At 50.2% G+C, this 18,232-nt stretch overlaps 1 protein-coding gene across 1 annotated transcript; it reads right to left on the bottom strand.

Moving 5' to 3' along the window:
- Positions 1–62: 62 nt before the first annotated feature.
- LOC146196666 (uncharacterized) lies at positions 63–4,610 on the bottom strand. The gene is made up of 2 exons (XM_084598442.1): positions 4,369–4,610; positions 63–1,540 (listed from the first exon to the last, which is right to left on the bottom strand). The coding sequence occupies exon 2, from the start codon at positions 1,514–1,516 to the stop codon at positions 1,037–1,039; it is 480 nt and encodes a 159-aa protein (XP_084454568.1). The 5' UTR covers positions 1,517–1,540; positions 4,369–4,610; the 3' UTR covers positions 63–1,036.
- Positions 4,611–18,232: the final 13,622 nt, after the last annotated feature.

Below are 18,232 nucleotides of genomic sequence, written 5' to 3'. Positions count from 1 at the left end.
GAAGGGATATGTGAAGCCAAGGATACAAATGATGCCATACTCGGTTCATTGTAATAAAAATACTCTGCCTTTTACTCTTTACTGTTCATCTTTTCTTAAAGCACAACACAAAAGAAAAGAATACACAGACTGTATGATAGTCTATTGAGTAGGTTTTCTTTTCATTGACTAGCACTCCTCAGTTGGCATTGTCAGCTGCCAACAATAATTAGCACTGGTTACAACATGAAGCAGTCTCATAGACATAGCATTGCCTATGCTAAAGCACATTTCACACCAAACATAGCATTACAGTTATCCTACACTTGACTCTTGATTTCATTTTCTTGGTCATCTGCATTTGGGCACAGGCAATGAATTATTGGCCTTTAGCAAATTTTTTATGCTGCAAGCTCATTTTACGGCAGTATTTGAAAGCTTCAACATATAAAGCAATAGCTGCATAGGAATTTCGTTCCAATTAGCTGGCATTTGTTGTTCATATTTTAATTGTCCTACTGTTCATTTCATCCGATTGAGCGCAGTAAATGTTCTCAAACAGCCGCTGTTGCATGTCATGTTTTTGCAGCAAGTGAACACCATTGCTGTTCACATCTGATGAGCATCAACTGAAGCTTTATAAGCACTGCACAGGTTTCTCACCACAACACCTGAAGAAAGCCACCTTGCTGCGGAGATGGAGGCTTCACTGTCTTCCTTTGGTGTATTTTTCTTTTCCGCTGCATTCTGCGTTTAGGGTTATACATCAGCAAAATTTGCACACTGACGACTGAAGAGTATCTGCGGGGGTTAAACGCGCATGACAGCTTGCATGCATACACATCACACATAAAAAGCGAGAAAAATAGAAAAATTCCTTACAGACACTTTTTGCACCAAGCACCACAAGCCACACTGCATCATCGGCTAAACGATTAACAGGAGGCCTTTTCTGCACACAATTGGTTAATTGTCGCTCATTTCTTTTGTACAAATATCTTATATATGGTAAAAGGCCTGTGCGGAGAGCAAGCATGTTTTATGAATATGCACAAGTTCAGCTTTGACAGTAGAGGAACGTTGGACACTTGTGGCCCTTGAGGGAGCGTGCGAACGCCATCATGGTGATCCTATCCGTGACCAACTTGGACCAGTTGTTGCGTAGCCGGGTTTGCAACCGGCAGACACTGCCCTCTTCGGGCGTACTGCTTCCTTCGTGCCCGCTTCCGTGGCAGTTGTCGACTCCGGCGTCTCCTTTGGACGGCGGTGAGGTCTCGCAACGATTTTCGACACCCTTGGGCACGGTGCAGTCTGTGGGGTGTTCAGAACTCGGCGACGACGCACCGGCGGGAGAACACTTGAGCGTCTGCCTGCTTTCGTTCCTGTTGTGCTGCCGCAGCCTGGTGCTGGCCGGGACGGACTGGTTGCTGGGCTGGGCATAGCTTTTGCAAACGCGGTTGGTCTTCGTGCACTGGGGCTGCACGCAGTGTTCAGGAGGACGAGTTGGTTCGTCAGGCTTCTTGCGTCGGATCGCCATGGTCGAACAAGGACGCCGCCAACTCTGCAAAGAATCCGGGGCACCATATTACTGCCGCGCTCTCGTACTATTGCGTTCACGTGTTCGTGTTCTTGCCCGGGCATCTTGGCCGCTACGGCAAAAGAAAAAAAAAAAAAGACTCGTTCAATCGTCTTCGCCTTTAAAAGATCAGTGGCTGTTCCGCGATCGAAAGTAGATATGCAAGCATGAAATGGGATCATTACCAGCGCTTTCCACTCGTCTGGCTTCGTCGGCCCGTATTTCGAGTCCGCGTCGTTTTCAGAAGTGTCGTTAATTCGAGTCCCCTGACTGTGGAAACATCGCAACCAGGTGCCCTAGTTTGATTGCCCTCCGGTTCCGGCGTTTACACGGACTAAGAACGACGCTTCCGCCGCTGTGGCTCAGTGAGGAAGACGCTTAACTACTGCATCGGAGTTCCCGAGTTTGAACCCGATAGCGGCAGCGCGTTTCGATGGAGGCGTAACGGAGACGTGTCTGTGTGCTGTGCGATATCAGTGTACAAAGGTCCTCGGGTGGTCGAAATTATTCTGAAGCCCTCCACTAAGGCACCTCTACAATCCTTATACCTCCATCCCTACAGCATGGGTCAGGTATCCGCCGGGAAGATTGACTCAGGAAGAGAATTTAGTTACGCTCGATGCTCGACCTCAAGCTCAGTGACTTACCCGAACCAGCCCCGCAGCAATGACGCGTCTGCACGAGATGACAAGTGGGGACGCGATGAACGCCGGCTCACCGCGGCTGACCGAATCTGAAAAGCGCCGTTGGAGGCGCCCGTGCTTTATACGTGTAAAGCCGTACTGGTGTGGTTGCGCGTTCGTCCTGACTGCGGCGTTTTATTGTCCACCTTAAATAGAGGCCCCTTAATGCCCACCCCGGCACGCAGGCCTAGGGGATAGGTGCTGGAGCCTCCGCGACTAAAGGCCAACAAAGAGATTTTGTCTCTTCGCGGCCTCGGCCCCCAGGCGGACGGCTTGTTGCTGCCGAGCGGGGTCTTCGCTCCGCAGCAGGGCTTCCCAGCTCTCTCTGCTATTATTTTCCTCGACTCCAGGGGAGTCGACGCATTCCCATATAATGTGGTCGAGAGTACCCCTCTCCCCATATGCTTTACAAAGATCATTTTCCTGTTTCCCTGGTAGTATGTGAAAGGAGCTTGCAGTCGCCGCCATGCAGTCGCCTCTCTATTAGTGAAAGCGGCGTTGACGTAATGGCTCACCGCAAGCATGGGCTCTGATATAGGCGCATTTTAGGGGTCTACATAGAAATGAGTTTGCGCATTTCAGCGCTGCGCCTCGAAACCGAACGTACTGAGGTGACTCGTTTGAGCAGCACTTAGCGTTTTTTTGTCAGCCCTGGCTGAGAGCGGAGAGCTCGCCTCGATGTTGCTGTGGTCCTCATAAATATGGTGCATCATAAGGGGGATTGGCCACGACCAGGCGGTGATTACAGATTCTGGGATTATTTTCTGCAAAACTGATTAGAAATTTGAGCAAATCCGGTTCACTGACATTGATAGTTGAGGGTAGTGCATCGTCTTGCTAAAATTTAACAAGCCCAAATTTAAATTTGTGAGATTAAAAATAATAAATAAGGAAAACACAATTAGGATAGTAACAAAAGGAATATTGTGCGGTGCCCGCGTGACTAAAAATCGGTGCCCGAATGTTGGCTCGGCTTTATTTCGACGTCACATCAGGTTGCATATAAATGCATTGTCTGAGTGTCCCCGACCCACATACTTTCGTTCTGGGCTGTAATCTATAGCCAGACAATGAGTGCTACCGTCTAAGAATAGCGCGACAGAACTTGCCCAAGCCGCTCCAGCTGTAGCGTGGAAATAGCTGATGTTTCCGTAAAACCGATGGGGTTAGTCTTCACAATTTGGGATCAATGGTGTCAGTAAAGTGCATTTTCTGCATGCTCTTCCCCGGATGCGATACCGTGGGTTCTCGTGGTTGTACTAGCTCTTTTAAATCTTTAAGGTCTAATAGACTCATCTACGTTTTAAAACGCAGTTCGTTGACCTTCTTTGTGCCGAACTAAGTTCGAAAGTTGCGGACAACCCAGGGGCTATGGAACGAAAAGTGGTAGGGGTAACATTAAGAGATAGGAAGCGTGCAGAGTGGGTCAGAGAAATAACTCAAGTTACCGACATTCTAGTGGAAATTAAGAAGAAGAAATGGGCAGGACATGTAGGGCGAAGAGAGGATAACCGATGGTCGCTTAGGGTAACAAACTGGATTCCAAGGGAAGGAAAGCGTAGCAGGGGGCGGCAGAAAGTTAGATGGGCGGGTGAGGTTAAGAAGTTCGCAGGGGTCAAGTGGATGCAGCTAGCACAGAACCGGGTTAAGTGGAGAAATATGGGAGAGGCCTTCGCCCTGCAGTGGGTATAGTCAGGCAGCTGATGATGATGATGAAGTTCGAAAGTTTCCACCGTTTACCAATTTTGAGAATATACTTGCCCAAAGTCGTAGCTGCTGAGTCGAGCAAAAGTCGACGTCTACAGAAAGGATGCTATTGTCACGAATGTTTAGTAGTGAATTGCCTTAGCGTATTCAAGTAGGAAGTACTACATACATTGCTAAAAGCAGCTGTCCAATAAGCCTGCTTGGGGAGCACATGAGGGCTTAAAGTTCAACTTCTTACAAGGACTGTACCACCATAAGGCAACATTTCGCACCCACAAATACGATGCCACATGAAAAGAGCAGGACTGCCAATATCGGCCCCGGTAAGTTTCCACTGGGATGCACGGTTTATTCTGCACGCGGCTAGCAGTGGACCCTCACCCACAGCTGCATAATACTTTTGCCTTGGCGTGTGGTACTCACCCGCAACCGAAGGTCAGTGGAGGGTCGCAGGATAGCGGTCCGCAGGCGCGCTGGGCGGCGCACTTGGGCAGGTTGACAGCATGCCCCCTTTCCGGACAACCAGGACGGCTCGGTGATGCGCGCAGACCTCGAGGGCGCAGCAGAAGCGGCACCAGGAAACCACGACGGCGGTGCGCGAGAGCGGAGTTTAGGCGCCGCGCAGCGGAGGGCCCGCGGCCCACTCGGAGCGGTTCCAAAAAAAGAAGCCGCACCGCGGCGATCCCATTTGGGAAACGCTGCAGCCCGGGCAAGTAGGAGGCGGCAGCCACGATCTCTTTTGCGGCGCCGTTTTCCAGATGGCCTGCACGCGCTGGCTGACTGCGACGTGGATGCGCGCTCTCTTCTCCGCATCTTCGCTGCCTCACGTGGTCGTGACAGAAATACAACGCGAGAGAGCCAGTGTGGTTTATCATGGCGCGTACGCGTTCGGTCTGTGTATGTGGTCCGTAAAAGGGGGGAAAGAATAATTTGTTTTCTTATTTCGAAAGAGCGCTCGTGGCTGGCACGTCTTGGTAGATACCCCCTCGATCGTCGCCGCCTAGCTGTCGATGAAAAACGAAGCATATTTGCGAGCTGTTTCGCTCGAGCGCCTTTTTCTGGCACCTGTGTGGGCTGATTCATTTCACAAGGTAGCAAACTACAGCAGAGCGTCACGGCAGTCAGTGCAGTATATTTCTTATGTTTATTTTGCACGAAAGAGGGCTTTATAGTACGTGGTTATTTGAAAAAAAAAATCGATTCTACTTGTTGGTATGGAATTAATACGAGATTTTACTAGCTTTTGACGCTATGAAGTCTGTCCGTAAAGTATACCCACCAGTCCTGTAGCTCAGTTCGCGCGAGCATGTTTGCCAGAGTGAGAAAGGAGACTACTGCGCATGCGTGGGTCAACGTCGCGTACCTATTCTCATCCATTTACGATGTGTATGTGTGGGGGATAAAGAATTGAAGATGGCTAACGAGGTTCAACCTAGTATAGCGTGTGTAAGCACTAGCTTACATAGTTTGTCTTGCTTGATGGTAGATGAGTTCTACGTTGTCGTTCTTCTCGCCATCATCTTCCGGATGCCCTTTCGCGAGTAGGCCCTTTGATGTACAGTCGCGAATAAAAAATTAGCACACGTGACGGATCGCCGGAATGACAACGCATGGCGCTGCGGTTGACCAAGAGGCTGATAAGTGTCAGGCCGTTCCATTATTCAGTATTAGAGGGGTGTAGCAAACTGCCACATCTCAGTAATAACAATAAAATTAGAGGGTCTCTTAGGAATGGCGAAAGCCTACCATTCCTATCAAATAATTTCCCTCTCATCGTTAGCCTCTTGTCGGCATTCGTTGCAGTGCTACATATAATTAAATTGGTTTACAGGAAAGGAAAGGCGCAATATCTATCACACTTTCTCCGGCAAGTGTGCGACGGTACACCATCGCTCCTGTCGCGTGGCGTACCTTGGCGCGCGTTCAAGTGTGGCGTTGCAGATGACAGGGGCGCATTCCGCCTCGGCCAATCAGAACACCGCAAAAGCAGGACACACTTTGTCCACGACAGCATGAGCCATCAAAGGCTTTCGCCTTAAAAAATTACGAGAGACTTTAGCGACTAAAGTTGTGAAAGGCGAAAGCATGAGAAGTCTCATCTTGTCTAGCGTTCCTGCCATCTGCAATTTCACACTTGACATAAAGGTTTGGTTTAGTTTGCAGAATTGAACGTCCCAAAGCGACTCAGGCTGTGAGAGACGCCGCAGTGGAGGACTCCGGAAATTTAGACCCCCTGGGGTTCTTTAACATGCATTGACATCGCACAGCACACTCCGTCTCGCCTCCATCGAGGTGGTGGTGGAGACATTAACTGTCAATATTACAGAGGGTAGGGGCCCTTACAATGCATTTGAGAGCCCCCTCCATGTACGGAGGGCTATCCGAGCGAGAACGCATGTAATGATCTTGCGCTGGTCCTTATAGGAGGTACTGGTGAGTGGCTTCTCGCAGTAATCTAGGGTCACCTCTGGTGAAGAAGGATGATGGAATGAGGGGCAGGTGAGTATAGTGTGTACAAATTCGCCAGGTTTGCCACAGAGCTTGCAGAATAAGAAAACTGGTCAGGAAAGTGGGCGTGGAGAAGGATGGGTTATGGGGCTGTGCGCGTTTGTAGCTTGCGCCGATGGGCAGTTTGTGTTGTGAGATTCGGGGCAAGGGGTGCGTAAGTCCTCCTATTTTCTCGGTGGTAGGTAAGGATGTCACGAAAGGACAGCAGGCACTCCCCGGCATCTGAGGAAGGCTGTTCCTCCCCAGCCTGGAAAGTGAGACCTCGGGCCAGGGAGTGAGCCTCCTCATTACCAGGAAGGCCCGCATGCGTGGGTGTCCGCGCGGTTCAGGAGGTCACGGAAAGTGTATACGACAAAGAGCCAGTAACAGGCCCGTGCTTTTGAGAGGTAATGAAGGGTGGCTGATCCTAGCCCTGATGGGGCTGGGACAGGTAAGGTGGTGGTGACAAACATTTATTTGTACAAGGAGGTATTTGGACCGAGGCCCTATTGGCACAGGCCCTCACAAATCTAGGTGGAGCTCCTATTCCGGGGCCCCAATGGCGTCTAACGCCGCTCGCGCCCTGGCGACCAAGGTCCGCTGGGACTGTAGGTCACGGCAGCTGAGCAACGCCGCCTCCCAGGCCTCCCTAGCTTTATGCAATGTTGGGAGCCTTAAGGGATTGCATCCTAATGACGGGTTGGCTCTTGGCTGCGTGTTGTGGCCGGAAGCTGGTGCTTCCCAGCGACACCCAAAGCCCAGTCCGTAAGCCGCTTTTGAACGGCCGGGTCAGAGCTGGACACCGCAGCCTCCCATCGCTCGAGGTCGGAGAGTTGCCAAGTGGCTGGAGGGTGGAATTCCGAGCATTTGATCATGATTTGTTCAAAATCAGCTTTAGGTGCCCCACACAGGGTGCACTGCGGCGAGAGCAGTCCTGGATGGATCAAAGCTAAGAAAGCAGGGGATGGGAATGTACGGGAATGAAGCTGGCGCTACTTACCTGTTGTAGCTTAGTCAGAGATTTATGAGGAGGAGGGTAGATGGTTCGTTGATCACGGTAATGGAGAGAGATTTCGTGATAGGATACCATGCGCTCGCGAGCATCTCCCCAGGCGGTGGCAGTCCCTGCTCGGCTGACATATCCTCGAGCAAAACAAAAGAGTGAGCTGTTTCGTTGCCTGGGTGACCCGTATGAGCGGGCACCCATATTAGAGTGTTCAGGTGGGGCATCCACCTGAATCCGGGTATCCGGGAGACAGCGCTGAGGGCGAACGCAGGGCGGGAGGGGTATGAGGCAGCGTCTACGTAAACAGTCTGGCTGGAAGCCATAGTGTTCGTGAAGAGCTTCTGCGCGTGCCTTAATAACGCGGTGTAACGCCAGGGGGAAGTGTATGTTGTGTAGAGCAGTGACCAGGAGGTGAGAGATGGAGGCTAGCAAGGATGTTCCGGCCGGTGAGGGTAGATGATAGTCGTTCCAACTGGGCTGAGCGGTGGGCTTCCGTGAGCTCAGCCAGAGTTATGGATGCCCATGTGAAGAAGGCGTTCATTGGAAGTGTAGCGGGGTAAGTTGAGGGCGGCCTTGTACGCCGGTCGGATAAGGGCGTTAACATTGTCTTCCTCCGCCCGCGTGAGGAAGAGGTTGGGGAGCGAGTACACAACACGGCTCAGGACAAATGCCTGTACCAGGCGTCTGAGTCATGCTCGCGTATGCCACGATGGCGTTTGGCTATGCGGCGAATGAGGCGGATTGTGTGATGAACCATCACCGTCAGCTTAGTGGTGGTTGCTGTATTCTTGCCATTGTTTTGTATCAGGATACCAAGAATCCAGATTTTGTCCACTTCTGGTATCCGGGTGTTGTCAACTGTCAAAAATATGCGGGGAGGAGGGCCTTTGTTTTCACAACATTTATGTGGTCGGAGTATGAGAAGCTCCGATTTGGTAGGGGAACAAGCCAAGCCGACATTTGCGGCCAAAGATACTACAATGTCTGCTCCGGTCTGTAATGTATCTTCGATGGCGCCAATGTTACCTGTGGTGGTCCGCAGTGTAATATCATCGGTGTATAAGGAGTGGGACAGGGCAGGGTTTTGGTTGAGGGCGTGTGCCATAAGGATAAGGGTAATATTAAAAAGCAGGGGAGAGAGGACCGAACCCTGTGGGGTGCCAATGCGACCGAGCTTGAAAGATGGAGATGAGAGTGAGCCGATGGCGATGACAAAGAAAGGTTGATATGTACTGGTGGTCACGCGAGCCGACTTGAAGCGATGAAAGAGCATCTAAATTGGCTGCGTGACGGACATCATCAAAGGCCTTTGTAATATCTAGGGCAAGAATTGCTCGGGTGTGCTTTGCGTGGCGGGGGTGAAGGACTTCTGACAGCTGCAGCATAACATCCTGTGTGGAAAGATGTGGCCGGAAGCCGACCATTGTGTCAAGGAAGAGGTTGTGGTCGTCTATGTGGTTTTGGAGGCGTACGAGCACAACATGTTCAAAGAGTTTGCCAAGACAAGAAGTGAGAGATATGGGTGGGAGATTCTTTATGCCGAGTTGTTTGCCGGGTTTAAGGATAAATGTGATACGGGCCTGTGTCCACTGGGCCGGAAGGGTTCCCGTGCGCCAGCATTGGTTGAAGAAGTCCGTGACCTCATCGACAGACGGGTCATCCAAGTTACGAAACATCTTATTTGTGACTCGGTCCGTCCCCGGAGCTGATGTCCTGAGGCGGTGCATTGCCGCCCTGACTTCAGCTAAGATTTCCTTATCAAGGGCAGGGTTGGGAGAACCGGTGTAGGAAGGGATGGGGGTAGAAGGGGCAATATTCTTACGCTGCGTGGCCTTGGTGTGCCCAGGATCAAGAAGGTAGTATAAAAGCGACCAGGAGTCTTTAAGGCCTAGATTACCGCTCATGTGGTCACAGACTTGCCCCCACTGCTGGTGAGCGAGGTCTCTTGTGTGATCTTCAATTTCTTTCCCGAGGCAGGAAATTCGCTGTTTGAGGGTGCGATTATGCTTTTGGGACAGCCAGCGTTTCTGAAGGCTCGCATGTGCTTCCCATATGTGGAGAAGGCGACTATCCACAGCCGAAATGTCCTCTGGTTCCGGGATAGTGGTTGTCGCCGACTCCACATCCTGTGTGAGAGAAACCACCCAGGCCTCCAGGTCCATAATGGCGTCCAGGGCGTTTTGCCGGATGCGGCGAAATCGATCCCAATGGACCACGCAGGCCTGATTGCGTTTGGGCTGGGTGAGGGAGGAGATGGAGAGTTCGGTGCATAAAATGTAATGATCACTGCCTAATGAGTGAGTGGTGTTAGTCCAGCAGCTTTCTCGAACGCATTTTGAGAGAGTCAAGTCCGGGCTTGTGTCTTGCTGAACGCTAGATCCGATTCGGGTGGGATAGGAGGTGTCGTTGAGAATAGAAAGCCTTTCGTCCTAAACGAAGGACAAAATTGCGGTACCTTTTTATCCTTGACGCTCTCTCAATCGGTTACCTTGCAACAAGGCAGGACAAAGTGTCACTTCCAATGAGCCTGCGAACTCACTTGAAAATCCTACCTCTCCCGAAGAATATGCACCCTTAATTTCATTCAGACAGTCGAGTAGAAAGAGCCAAAGCCCTACACAAGTAAGACCAGTCCAAAAAAGACGTGGTCTATGTCGATGCTGTCGAGCACGCGGACCGTAATGCATTCACGATTGTGACTGTAAATTATCAGGGTCAACAACTCACGGCCGGTTCGGTCATTACCAACAATCCGGAGAAAGCAGAGGAGGCTGCGATCGCCCTCACGATAAGCTCATCCTCAGCCCTTCATATATTTAGCGACTCGAAAATCGCACTAAGAATTTACAGCAAATGGAGGATATCCCCTATAGCACCTAAATTGCTGCTTGCCGCTTCACCGTTCAATACAGCTAATCTGGACACCAGCACATTCCTCCCTTCCTGGTAATGAGGCTGCCCACAATTTCGCCCGAGAACTTGTCAGCCGGGCGACGGGACAACCCCTCATGAGGTCGGCGAGGAACCGTATGGTTTCCTATCAAGAAATTACACTACACTTCAGTCAAACACGTCCTCTATACCCTCCGGGACACAAATCTCTTACAAAGGCACAGGAGGTCACCTGGCGAAAATTACAGACGCATTCCTTTCCAAATCCGGTCACCTACGTCCATGCGTACCCTGCATTATACACCCCTTACTCTAACTTATGCCACCAGTGGGTCAACTTACACCACATACTATGGGCTTGCCCACGAGCTCTCATCATCTCCAGCTCTCCATCTGCGAGCAGTGGGAGGCCGCTATGCTCAGCTCGGACCCGGTAATCCAACTGCAGGCCATGTGCAACCCAGGTCGCCAGAGCTCAAGGGCTTTTGGCCATCTAGCGCGGAAGCTCCTGCCTGCCTGACTTCCTCAATTAATAAATGTTTATTCTCCTCCTCGGAAACAGCGGAAGAGGCAGCTAGGGCACTAGCTATAGCTAGCCCCGACGCAGGTACAATCTTCCCTGATTATAAATTTGCGGTTCGTAGCTTTACGGGAGGGGGGGGGGCAGAATCTCAACTGCGGCACAGCAGATACTGAAACTGACCAGACAACCATACAAAACAATTGAGGTGATATGGGTGCCGGCTCACTCGGGGAGTCCAGAAATGAGGCGGCCCACAATATGGCTTGAGATTTCGTCCACCGAGTCGGTGGGTCGCTCGTATTCATGGATTACTCCAAGGAGGGGCTGGCATCTTTTCACACTATCACAATTCATTACACATTGGAACGGCACAAATTTCCACCACCTGACAAAACCTTGGATAAGGCACGGGAGACCGCTTGGAGGAGACTCCAGGCGAGATCCTTTGTAAACCCATTTCTATGAGCAAAAATGTACCCGGATGACTTTAACCCCACGTGCAGGTTCTGTGGCGAAACAGCCACGTATGATCACATACTATAGTAATGTAAAGAAGAAGCTCCACCGGAGGATCCAGTACAAATTCCTTCTCTTGAGCGATGGGAGGCCGCTCTAGTAAGCTCGGACCCGAGCATTGAAGTCTTCCATTGAGTGGGCCGCTAAGGCCGCCGCCAGCCATGGACTGGAGGTCATCTAGAGTGGACTGTCTGCATCTGCATTTTGACGAAATAAACGTTTTCCAGTCCAATTGGAACTTTTGTCTTTCCACTTTGATTGAACGACACTTTGCAGGCTTTCTGGAACACGTACACTTCCGATTTTTTTCGGCTCCTTAATTTCGAAACACGTCCACTTCTGGTTTTGTGACGTCGTACACTGACCTCACATCCCGACGTCGACATAACTGCGTCACTATTCCGATATCCTCGTAGGCCACGTTACCGGAGGTGAGGTATCACATGATCACTTTAGACGTCACCATTACTTGGCTATTTCGACGTCCGATTGACTTATTTGGCTCGAATTAATGACTACTGCGCCAAATGTTTTTCCTGGAGAAATTTTTTCGTCCTCTATTGACTACAACCATTCGCTTTTTCCTATCACCACTCACTTAGGCGCAATCCTATCGACAAAGTTCTGATGACAAACTGCACAAACATTGCCACTAAATTTCTTGACACATTGCCCTCTCATATGGCTGTACTTCTCTGTGCAGACTTTAATGCCCCCCACACACATGGGGTTATCCGCAGACCTTTCGTGCCGGCCGCCTACTCCTCTCCATGGCCCAGTAAGCTCACCTCAATCTCCTCAACACCCCCGGAGTACCTACTAGGGCAGGCACATACTCCCAGCGCCACACAACCCCTGACCTCTCTTAATGCTCTGGTCCTATAACACAGTTGTCAGCCGCTGCCGATTCCCTTCTTAGTTACCACTACATTTTTTCCATCTCCGTCCCTTTTCGGTTGCCCACCCTCAAGCAGCGCATTCGACATACCGACTTACATATATGCCTTTCGGTGTATCCTCTCCTCTGCCTCCTTCACGTCTTATGAGGGGTAGACTAACGCCCTTCTTCAAGCGACTTCGTCCTCTACTCGCACGGAGACCGCTGCATATCCCACTTCTGACTCTGACCCCCATCTCATCAGGCTATGAAAGCGTCGCAAAAGTTTATAAGAACAGCCAGACTGCAACTCGCAACCTCCAATTGCAGACCTCCCTTTCAAAGTTGCGAGATGATATCGTGGCATATTGTGCTATGCTTGAGAATTCTCGATGAAATACCCTATGCAACAATCTTGACACGGCGCCCCATAAAAAATCAACCTTGAGCCTTTTTCGATCCCTCCTTCACCACCCCAGCCCCTCCCCAGACTCTCGCTAAAGCCCTAGCCACGAAGTTTCCCGATGAGGTTTTCGCAACACTTGCGGATCTTTATCTCCCGCCCCCTTTGTCCCCCTTTTACCCTGAATATGCAGGCTGTGCAGGCAATGACCTCGATGCCCCTTTTACACTTCGCGAGCTTGAAGCTGCACTTCTTGCTAACGCCACTCGGTCGGCTCCCGGGGAAGATACTCAGCTCTTCGCAATCTTCCCGATAACGCAATAGAGCACCTTCTCAACCTCTATAACACCGCCTGGGAAGAAGGCTCTCTGCCATCATCCTGGACTTCCTCACTTATTTTTCTCTCATTCCTAAACCTGGTAAGCCTCCAGCCCTTTCCAATCTCCGGCCCATTTCTCTGACATGGAAAGAATGACGCTCACTAGGCTTAGTCGGCATTTGGAGGCTTGGAACTCGCTCCCTCATACCCTCATTGGTTTTTCCCCACGTGTCTGCACAGGACCTTTTCCTTATACTTCAACATACTTTTTTGCACCTGTGGTAGCTCTCAGCTTCACGCCTTCGTCACAGTCGATGTCCACAAGGCATTCGATTGCGTCTCCTATGACCGTAGTCTTACCTGCCTTTCCAGCACCGACTTCAGCTACCGCATGTATAACTACTTTCGAGCTTTTCTTTCTAATCTCGAGGCCCGTTTCCGAGCATTGTACTTCTACTCTCTACCGTGTCACTCGCGGTATACCCGCAGGGTGCCGTTCTTTCACCCACCCTTTTTGTTATCGCAAGGCTCCTCTCACGGTTCAATTGTCGTCTATTTCCGACCTTGAGCACTTTTTTTATGCCGACGACATACTGTGGTGCTCGCGTGGATCTCCTGTTCATGTTTAAGACACCATTAAGCAGGAATTGGATATCATTTCTTGCTTTCTTGACCATGCAGGCCTGTCTCCCGCGCCCGCGAAATCAGAACTCCTACTTTTGACTCACTGTGCCTATCATCGAGCTCACAACTCACTGATCTCCCTTACCTTGGGCGGTTCCCCAATGTCTCAATGTCGCGTTGTTTCATGTCTCTACATGCCGCCAAAATGCCCGGGCTCTTTATGCGGCTGTTTCTACCTGTCACTCTGCCCCCCATTTACTTCGCCGAGTTGTGAGGCGGTCCTCTGGCACGAGAGAAGCTCACGCCTGTCGACTGGCTCACACTCTGGCTCTTAACAAATTCCTTTACTTCGTCCCATATCTTTCATTCACCCAAAGCCAGCTAGACACACTTGCAACAGCTCTTCACGGCCTTTATAAAGCTTCTCTCCGTCTTCCCATAACCATTTCCACCGATAAGCTTTCTACCACCGGGCTCTTTCATCCTCTTCGCAGTCTCCTCTCCCTCCTTCCGACAGGTAGTTCCTCTCTCCGGCACAGTTCATGGACGCTAGCTTCTAAACCAGGCTAATATTTCCCCTTCCAGTCAGTCCCTCTGCCAACCCCTACCCCGCCTGAGGCTACTAACCTCCGTATACTTCCTCTTCCAGCCAATAAGTCGCCGATCCTGCATGTTGGCCGCCGACATGCTGCTGCCTCTCATCATAGTCCGCCCTTCAATACCCATGGAGTCACTACACGGATGCCTCTTATGTGGCTCCTCGCTGGCACGGAAGGCAGGTCTTCTTTCATCCTCGTCTATCTACCGCTGTCACTCACACTAGCGGCTCTTTTCTCCACCCTCCGGATATTATCTCGCTTGAGGTCCTCTCCATCATACATGCCATTCAGTTTCGATTTTCTCCCACCTGTGCCTCAGTATATTATCTACACTGGCTCTCCCAGGCGGCTGTCCGTTCCATTAAATCCAAAAAGCTCACACCTCATCTCTCCACGGAGCTCGAGTCCGCACTTGTTGCGCTGCAGCCCTGCCCCGGTTTCCTCCGATGGATCCCTGGACACTCGGGGATTGACGCAATGAGCTGGCGAACCAGCTCGCAACTCGTAACCGGGCACGTACCGTTCATGACCCAGGTCCTTGGAGGGCGGGTCGAGACTGTCTCTTAGTGCCACCATCAGAGAATATTACAATGCTGCTCGCTTATACCGCTAGCTCTACCCCGACCATAATCTCTCCGTACGGGAGGTTCACGTCCTTCGTCAGATACAGCTGAATACGCTCATAACCTCTGCGCGGTTATATCTATACAAATTCTGCCGCGATCCTTCATGTCCCAACTGCCCTTCCTGTTATGCCAACATTTCTCACTGCCTATTTTCCTGCCCGGTTGCATTGCAATCGGGTTTCTTTAAAGAAACCCGATTGCAATGCAACCGGGTTTGCAATGCAATGGAGGGGGTGAAAAATTTCCCACCCCCTCCCATAATATCTGGACCTGGGTGGACTGGCTTGGTGTTTAGGGTGAGGAAGAACCACGCCTGCTCATCCAGCAGGCCATCGATGTATTAGGCGCTTAAATGTTGCAATTCAATAAAGTCTTTTACTACTACTACTACTACTACTACTACTACTACTACTACTACTACTACTACTACTACTACTACTACTACTAGTAGTAGTAGTACATAATGCTTACGCATTAATAATTGGTTCAGAAAAGGAAAAGACGCTATATCTGTTACACTTCTGTGGACACCTGAACCTCGCCATATAGAGACGAAGGTGGGAGTGAAAGCGGTAAGAAAGAAAGAAAGAAAGAGGTGCTTTAATGGAGGGCTACGTAGCAATTTCGACCACCTGGGGATCTTTAACGTGCACATCGCACAGCACACGGAAGCCTCTCCGTTTCGCCTCCGCAGAAATTGAGCCGCCGGCGGTCGTCATCGAACCCGGGCACTCCGGCACAGTAGTCGGACGTCGGCAGTATTAACAAAGTGGCCAAGGAATTTGATTTGAAGCTGCACTTCTTGGAGCTGATGCTCGTTATATCTGAAAAGCGCGAGAATGGTAGAAAAGTCAAAGAGGTGGCGGTCAAAAGTGTACGAGAGAACAATGATTTCTTTCTGGATAGCATAAACTAGTCGACCATGAAGTCCCGGCGCAACGCGTCCACCATATAATAGAAGGTTGCAAGTGCGTACAAAGGGCAGATAGGTTTTATGCGCACAAAAAGACAAGGGAGACAGGACGGGGCTGAGTATGAACCAACTAGCCCCACAACGCATATTATTTGCGCTCCGTCCTGTCTCCCTTGTCTTTTTGTGTCGTCTTTTTGTGCACATAAAACCTATCTGAGTATGAACCAACTAGCCCCACAACGCATATTACTGGAGTACAAAGGTCAAAAGGCGAGAATTTTAAAGGGATGGCGAGTACCAATAGCAACGACAATGACGGGAGGTATGGCAAACGTACGAGCACGTGGAGATAAGGTGATCATCATGGATGCGCAATTCAGCGGGATTGCTGTACTGATATTGGGGCGAGAATCTGGTCTTGGAAAAGGCGGAGACGTTCACAGGAGGGGCTGAGCTGAAACCCACGGTGTCAGCGAGCTGTCATAGGGTATCCCCACGTTCTCAACCTCTCGGCGAACAACGACATTCATGGGAGATATGGTGACCAAGATACTGTTCGGAAATTGTGCTGTAGAAACAACGGAGGTCATGACCTCCAGTTCTCTGCGTACGATGTCGGGCAAGTTAGCGTGTTTGGAAGACAGTCGGAGAATCGGTAGACCATTACTCGACGAGCTAGCAGCCGCGTTCGGCAGCCGCTCAAAAGTGAGAAAAGCGCCTTTGTTTGGCTTGCTCGAAGCTCTGATGCTACACCGGAGGGACAAACATCACCGTAGAGCAGACCTTGCACAACAAGAAGCTGAAGGCATCGTATGCGCCCCGCTTTAAAGGCCTCAGACATGGTCTGGTCAACTCAACGGCGCACGGCCAGAGTGCCCTGGATGTATGCGATGTAAGACTCAGAACATGTTTGGGAGCGAGAGGCGAAGTCTTTCATGGCGGCGAGTTGGCGTCTAATAAAGGTTTTCCGAAGAAATCGCGGAGCAATTATGCTCACACATGTGTCAAGAGGTCAAGTCGTCCTCATGGGTTTCAAACTGCACCTGATACCGAGGGGGGTATACAGTTAGGTTGTCGTAAGTAGTGATTTCAGAACCGATTTCATGGGCATACTAGGCTCTTTATCGCAGCTGTACTCTTTTCGGTATCACCCCACAGCCATGGACAAAGCAATTAGTTGGAGCTATTAGCGGCTTCGCAGAATTACAACTAATGATTAGTAGAGGTTGCTTCCTATTATCGGAACAGCCTTGAGGATAACGCTGCGTCAGGGGCAGTAATGGTCTTCTGCGTTGTCTTCCGGCGCGAGCGCGCCGGGCTCTCGACGTTTGCGCAATCTCATAAATATACTGACATCTGTAAACTATCACCACACTATGACATAAGCCTGGTACACATTATATGAATAATATTACCCAACCCATTAAACGTGCCTTAATGAGCCATATTCCCCAGCTGGGTCGCTGAGTGCCACGCACTGTACAAAACTAGTCGGATATAACATGTTTTATGAGGTTCTTTCACCATGCTTTCTCCATTGCCTGTAAAACATATCAGGCACCCATAGGATAAGAAACATATTCATTACACCCCTTTTAAAACATAAGAAATAATCCAATAAAAGGAGCAATTTTCCGCCTTGTCATTTCCAGAAGGATTCTTAGAGCAGGTTTTGTTTTGGGGGCGTTTTTTTCCAGTGTCCGCTTCCTCAGGCGCCTTTTCGTTTCGGGTCCATTTGCGTACTCCTCGAACCGCTGCCCCTGGGTCATTTGACTGGCGCGCTATCCCTCGACCACTTAGGAACGTTGGGTAAAGGCAATATATAGTTTAGGGGTCAGCAGCAGTTGGCCATGGTACTATTGCCGTCCTGCATGGCTCTATACATCTCATCACAAGAGTAAACGAAATTACCATCAAGGGTTCGGCTGTCTCAAGCATGGCCGGCAAAGGGTTGAAAGTGCTCGCACGCATAGCTTCGTCCTCTGTTCCTTGTTCGGGCGATGAGAAAAACTTCATCAACGAGCTGTTTCTCATTCCGGATGAATTTCATTGCAGGTGATAAATGTGGGCGGCACTTCACTGCAGATGTACTCTGTATACCACCTTTGAAACGGCCAGATTTATTCGGCACAGCTAGATAATTCGCACACTTTTTTCTACAATCTTCAATGCTTCATGCCTTCGAGTACCTAAACAGGATAACTCTTGAAAGAAGTTCCAACAGTACCTACTAGAAATATCAGGTGGAAATGGCACTTAGTTTGAACACGTAATTAGTATTCTACATTCGGGGACAGCTTTCTGTGGTTATATGCAGGCAAGACTACGAGATAGAGCTTTACTCGCACTGTTACTACGGTTACTACACTAACTATTTCAGACATATCTGGCCTCAGTTGAGCTTTCGGTCCCAGTCTTGCCTTGTAGTTCAGTATTATAGAGCTGCCAACTGTATATGCAGTAATGTATTAATTATATCACTGAAGGTGTGTGTAAACGTAA

The sequence above is a fragment of the Amblyomma maculatum genome, chromosome 3 (assembly GCF_055883805.1).
Source record: "Amblyomma maculatum isolate TAMU_Amacu chromosome 3, ASM5588380v1, whole genome shotgun sequence".
Lineage (NCBI taxonomy): Eukaryota > Metazoa > Arthropoda > Arachnida > Ixodida > Ixodidae > Amblyomma > Amblyomma maculatum.
The sequence above is the reverse complement of the archived record's forward strand: the minus strand, read 5'-3'. Positions and strand labels throughout refer to the sequence as shown.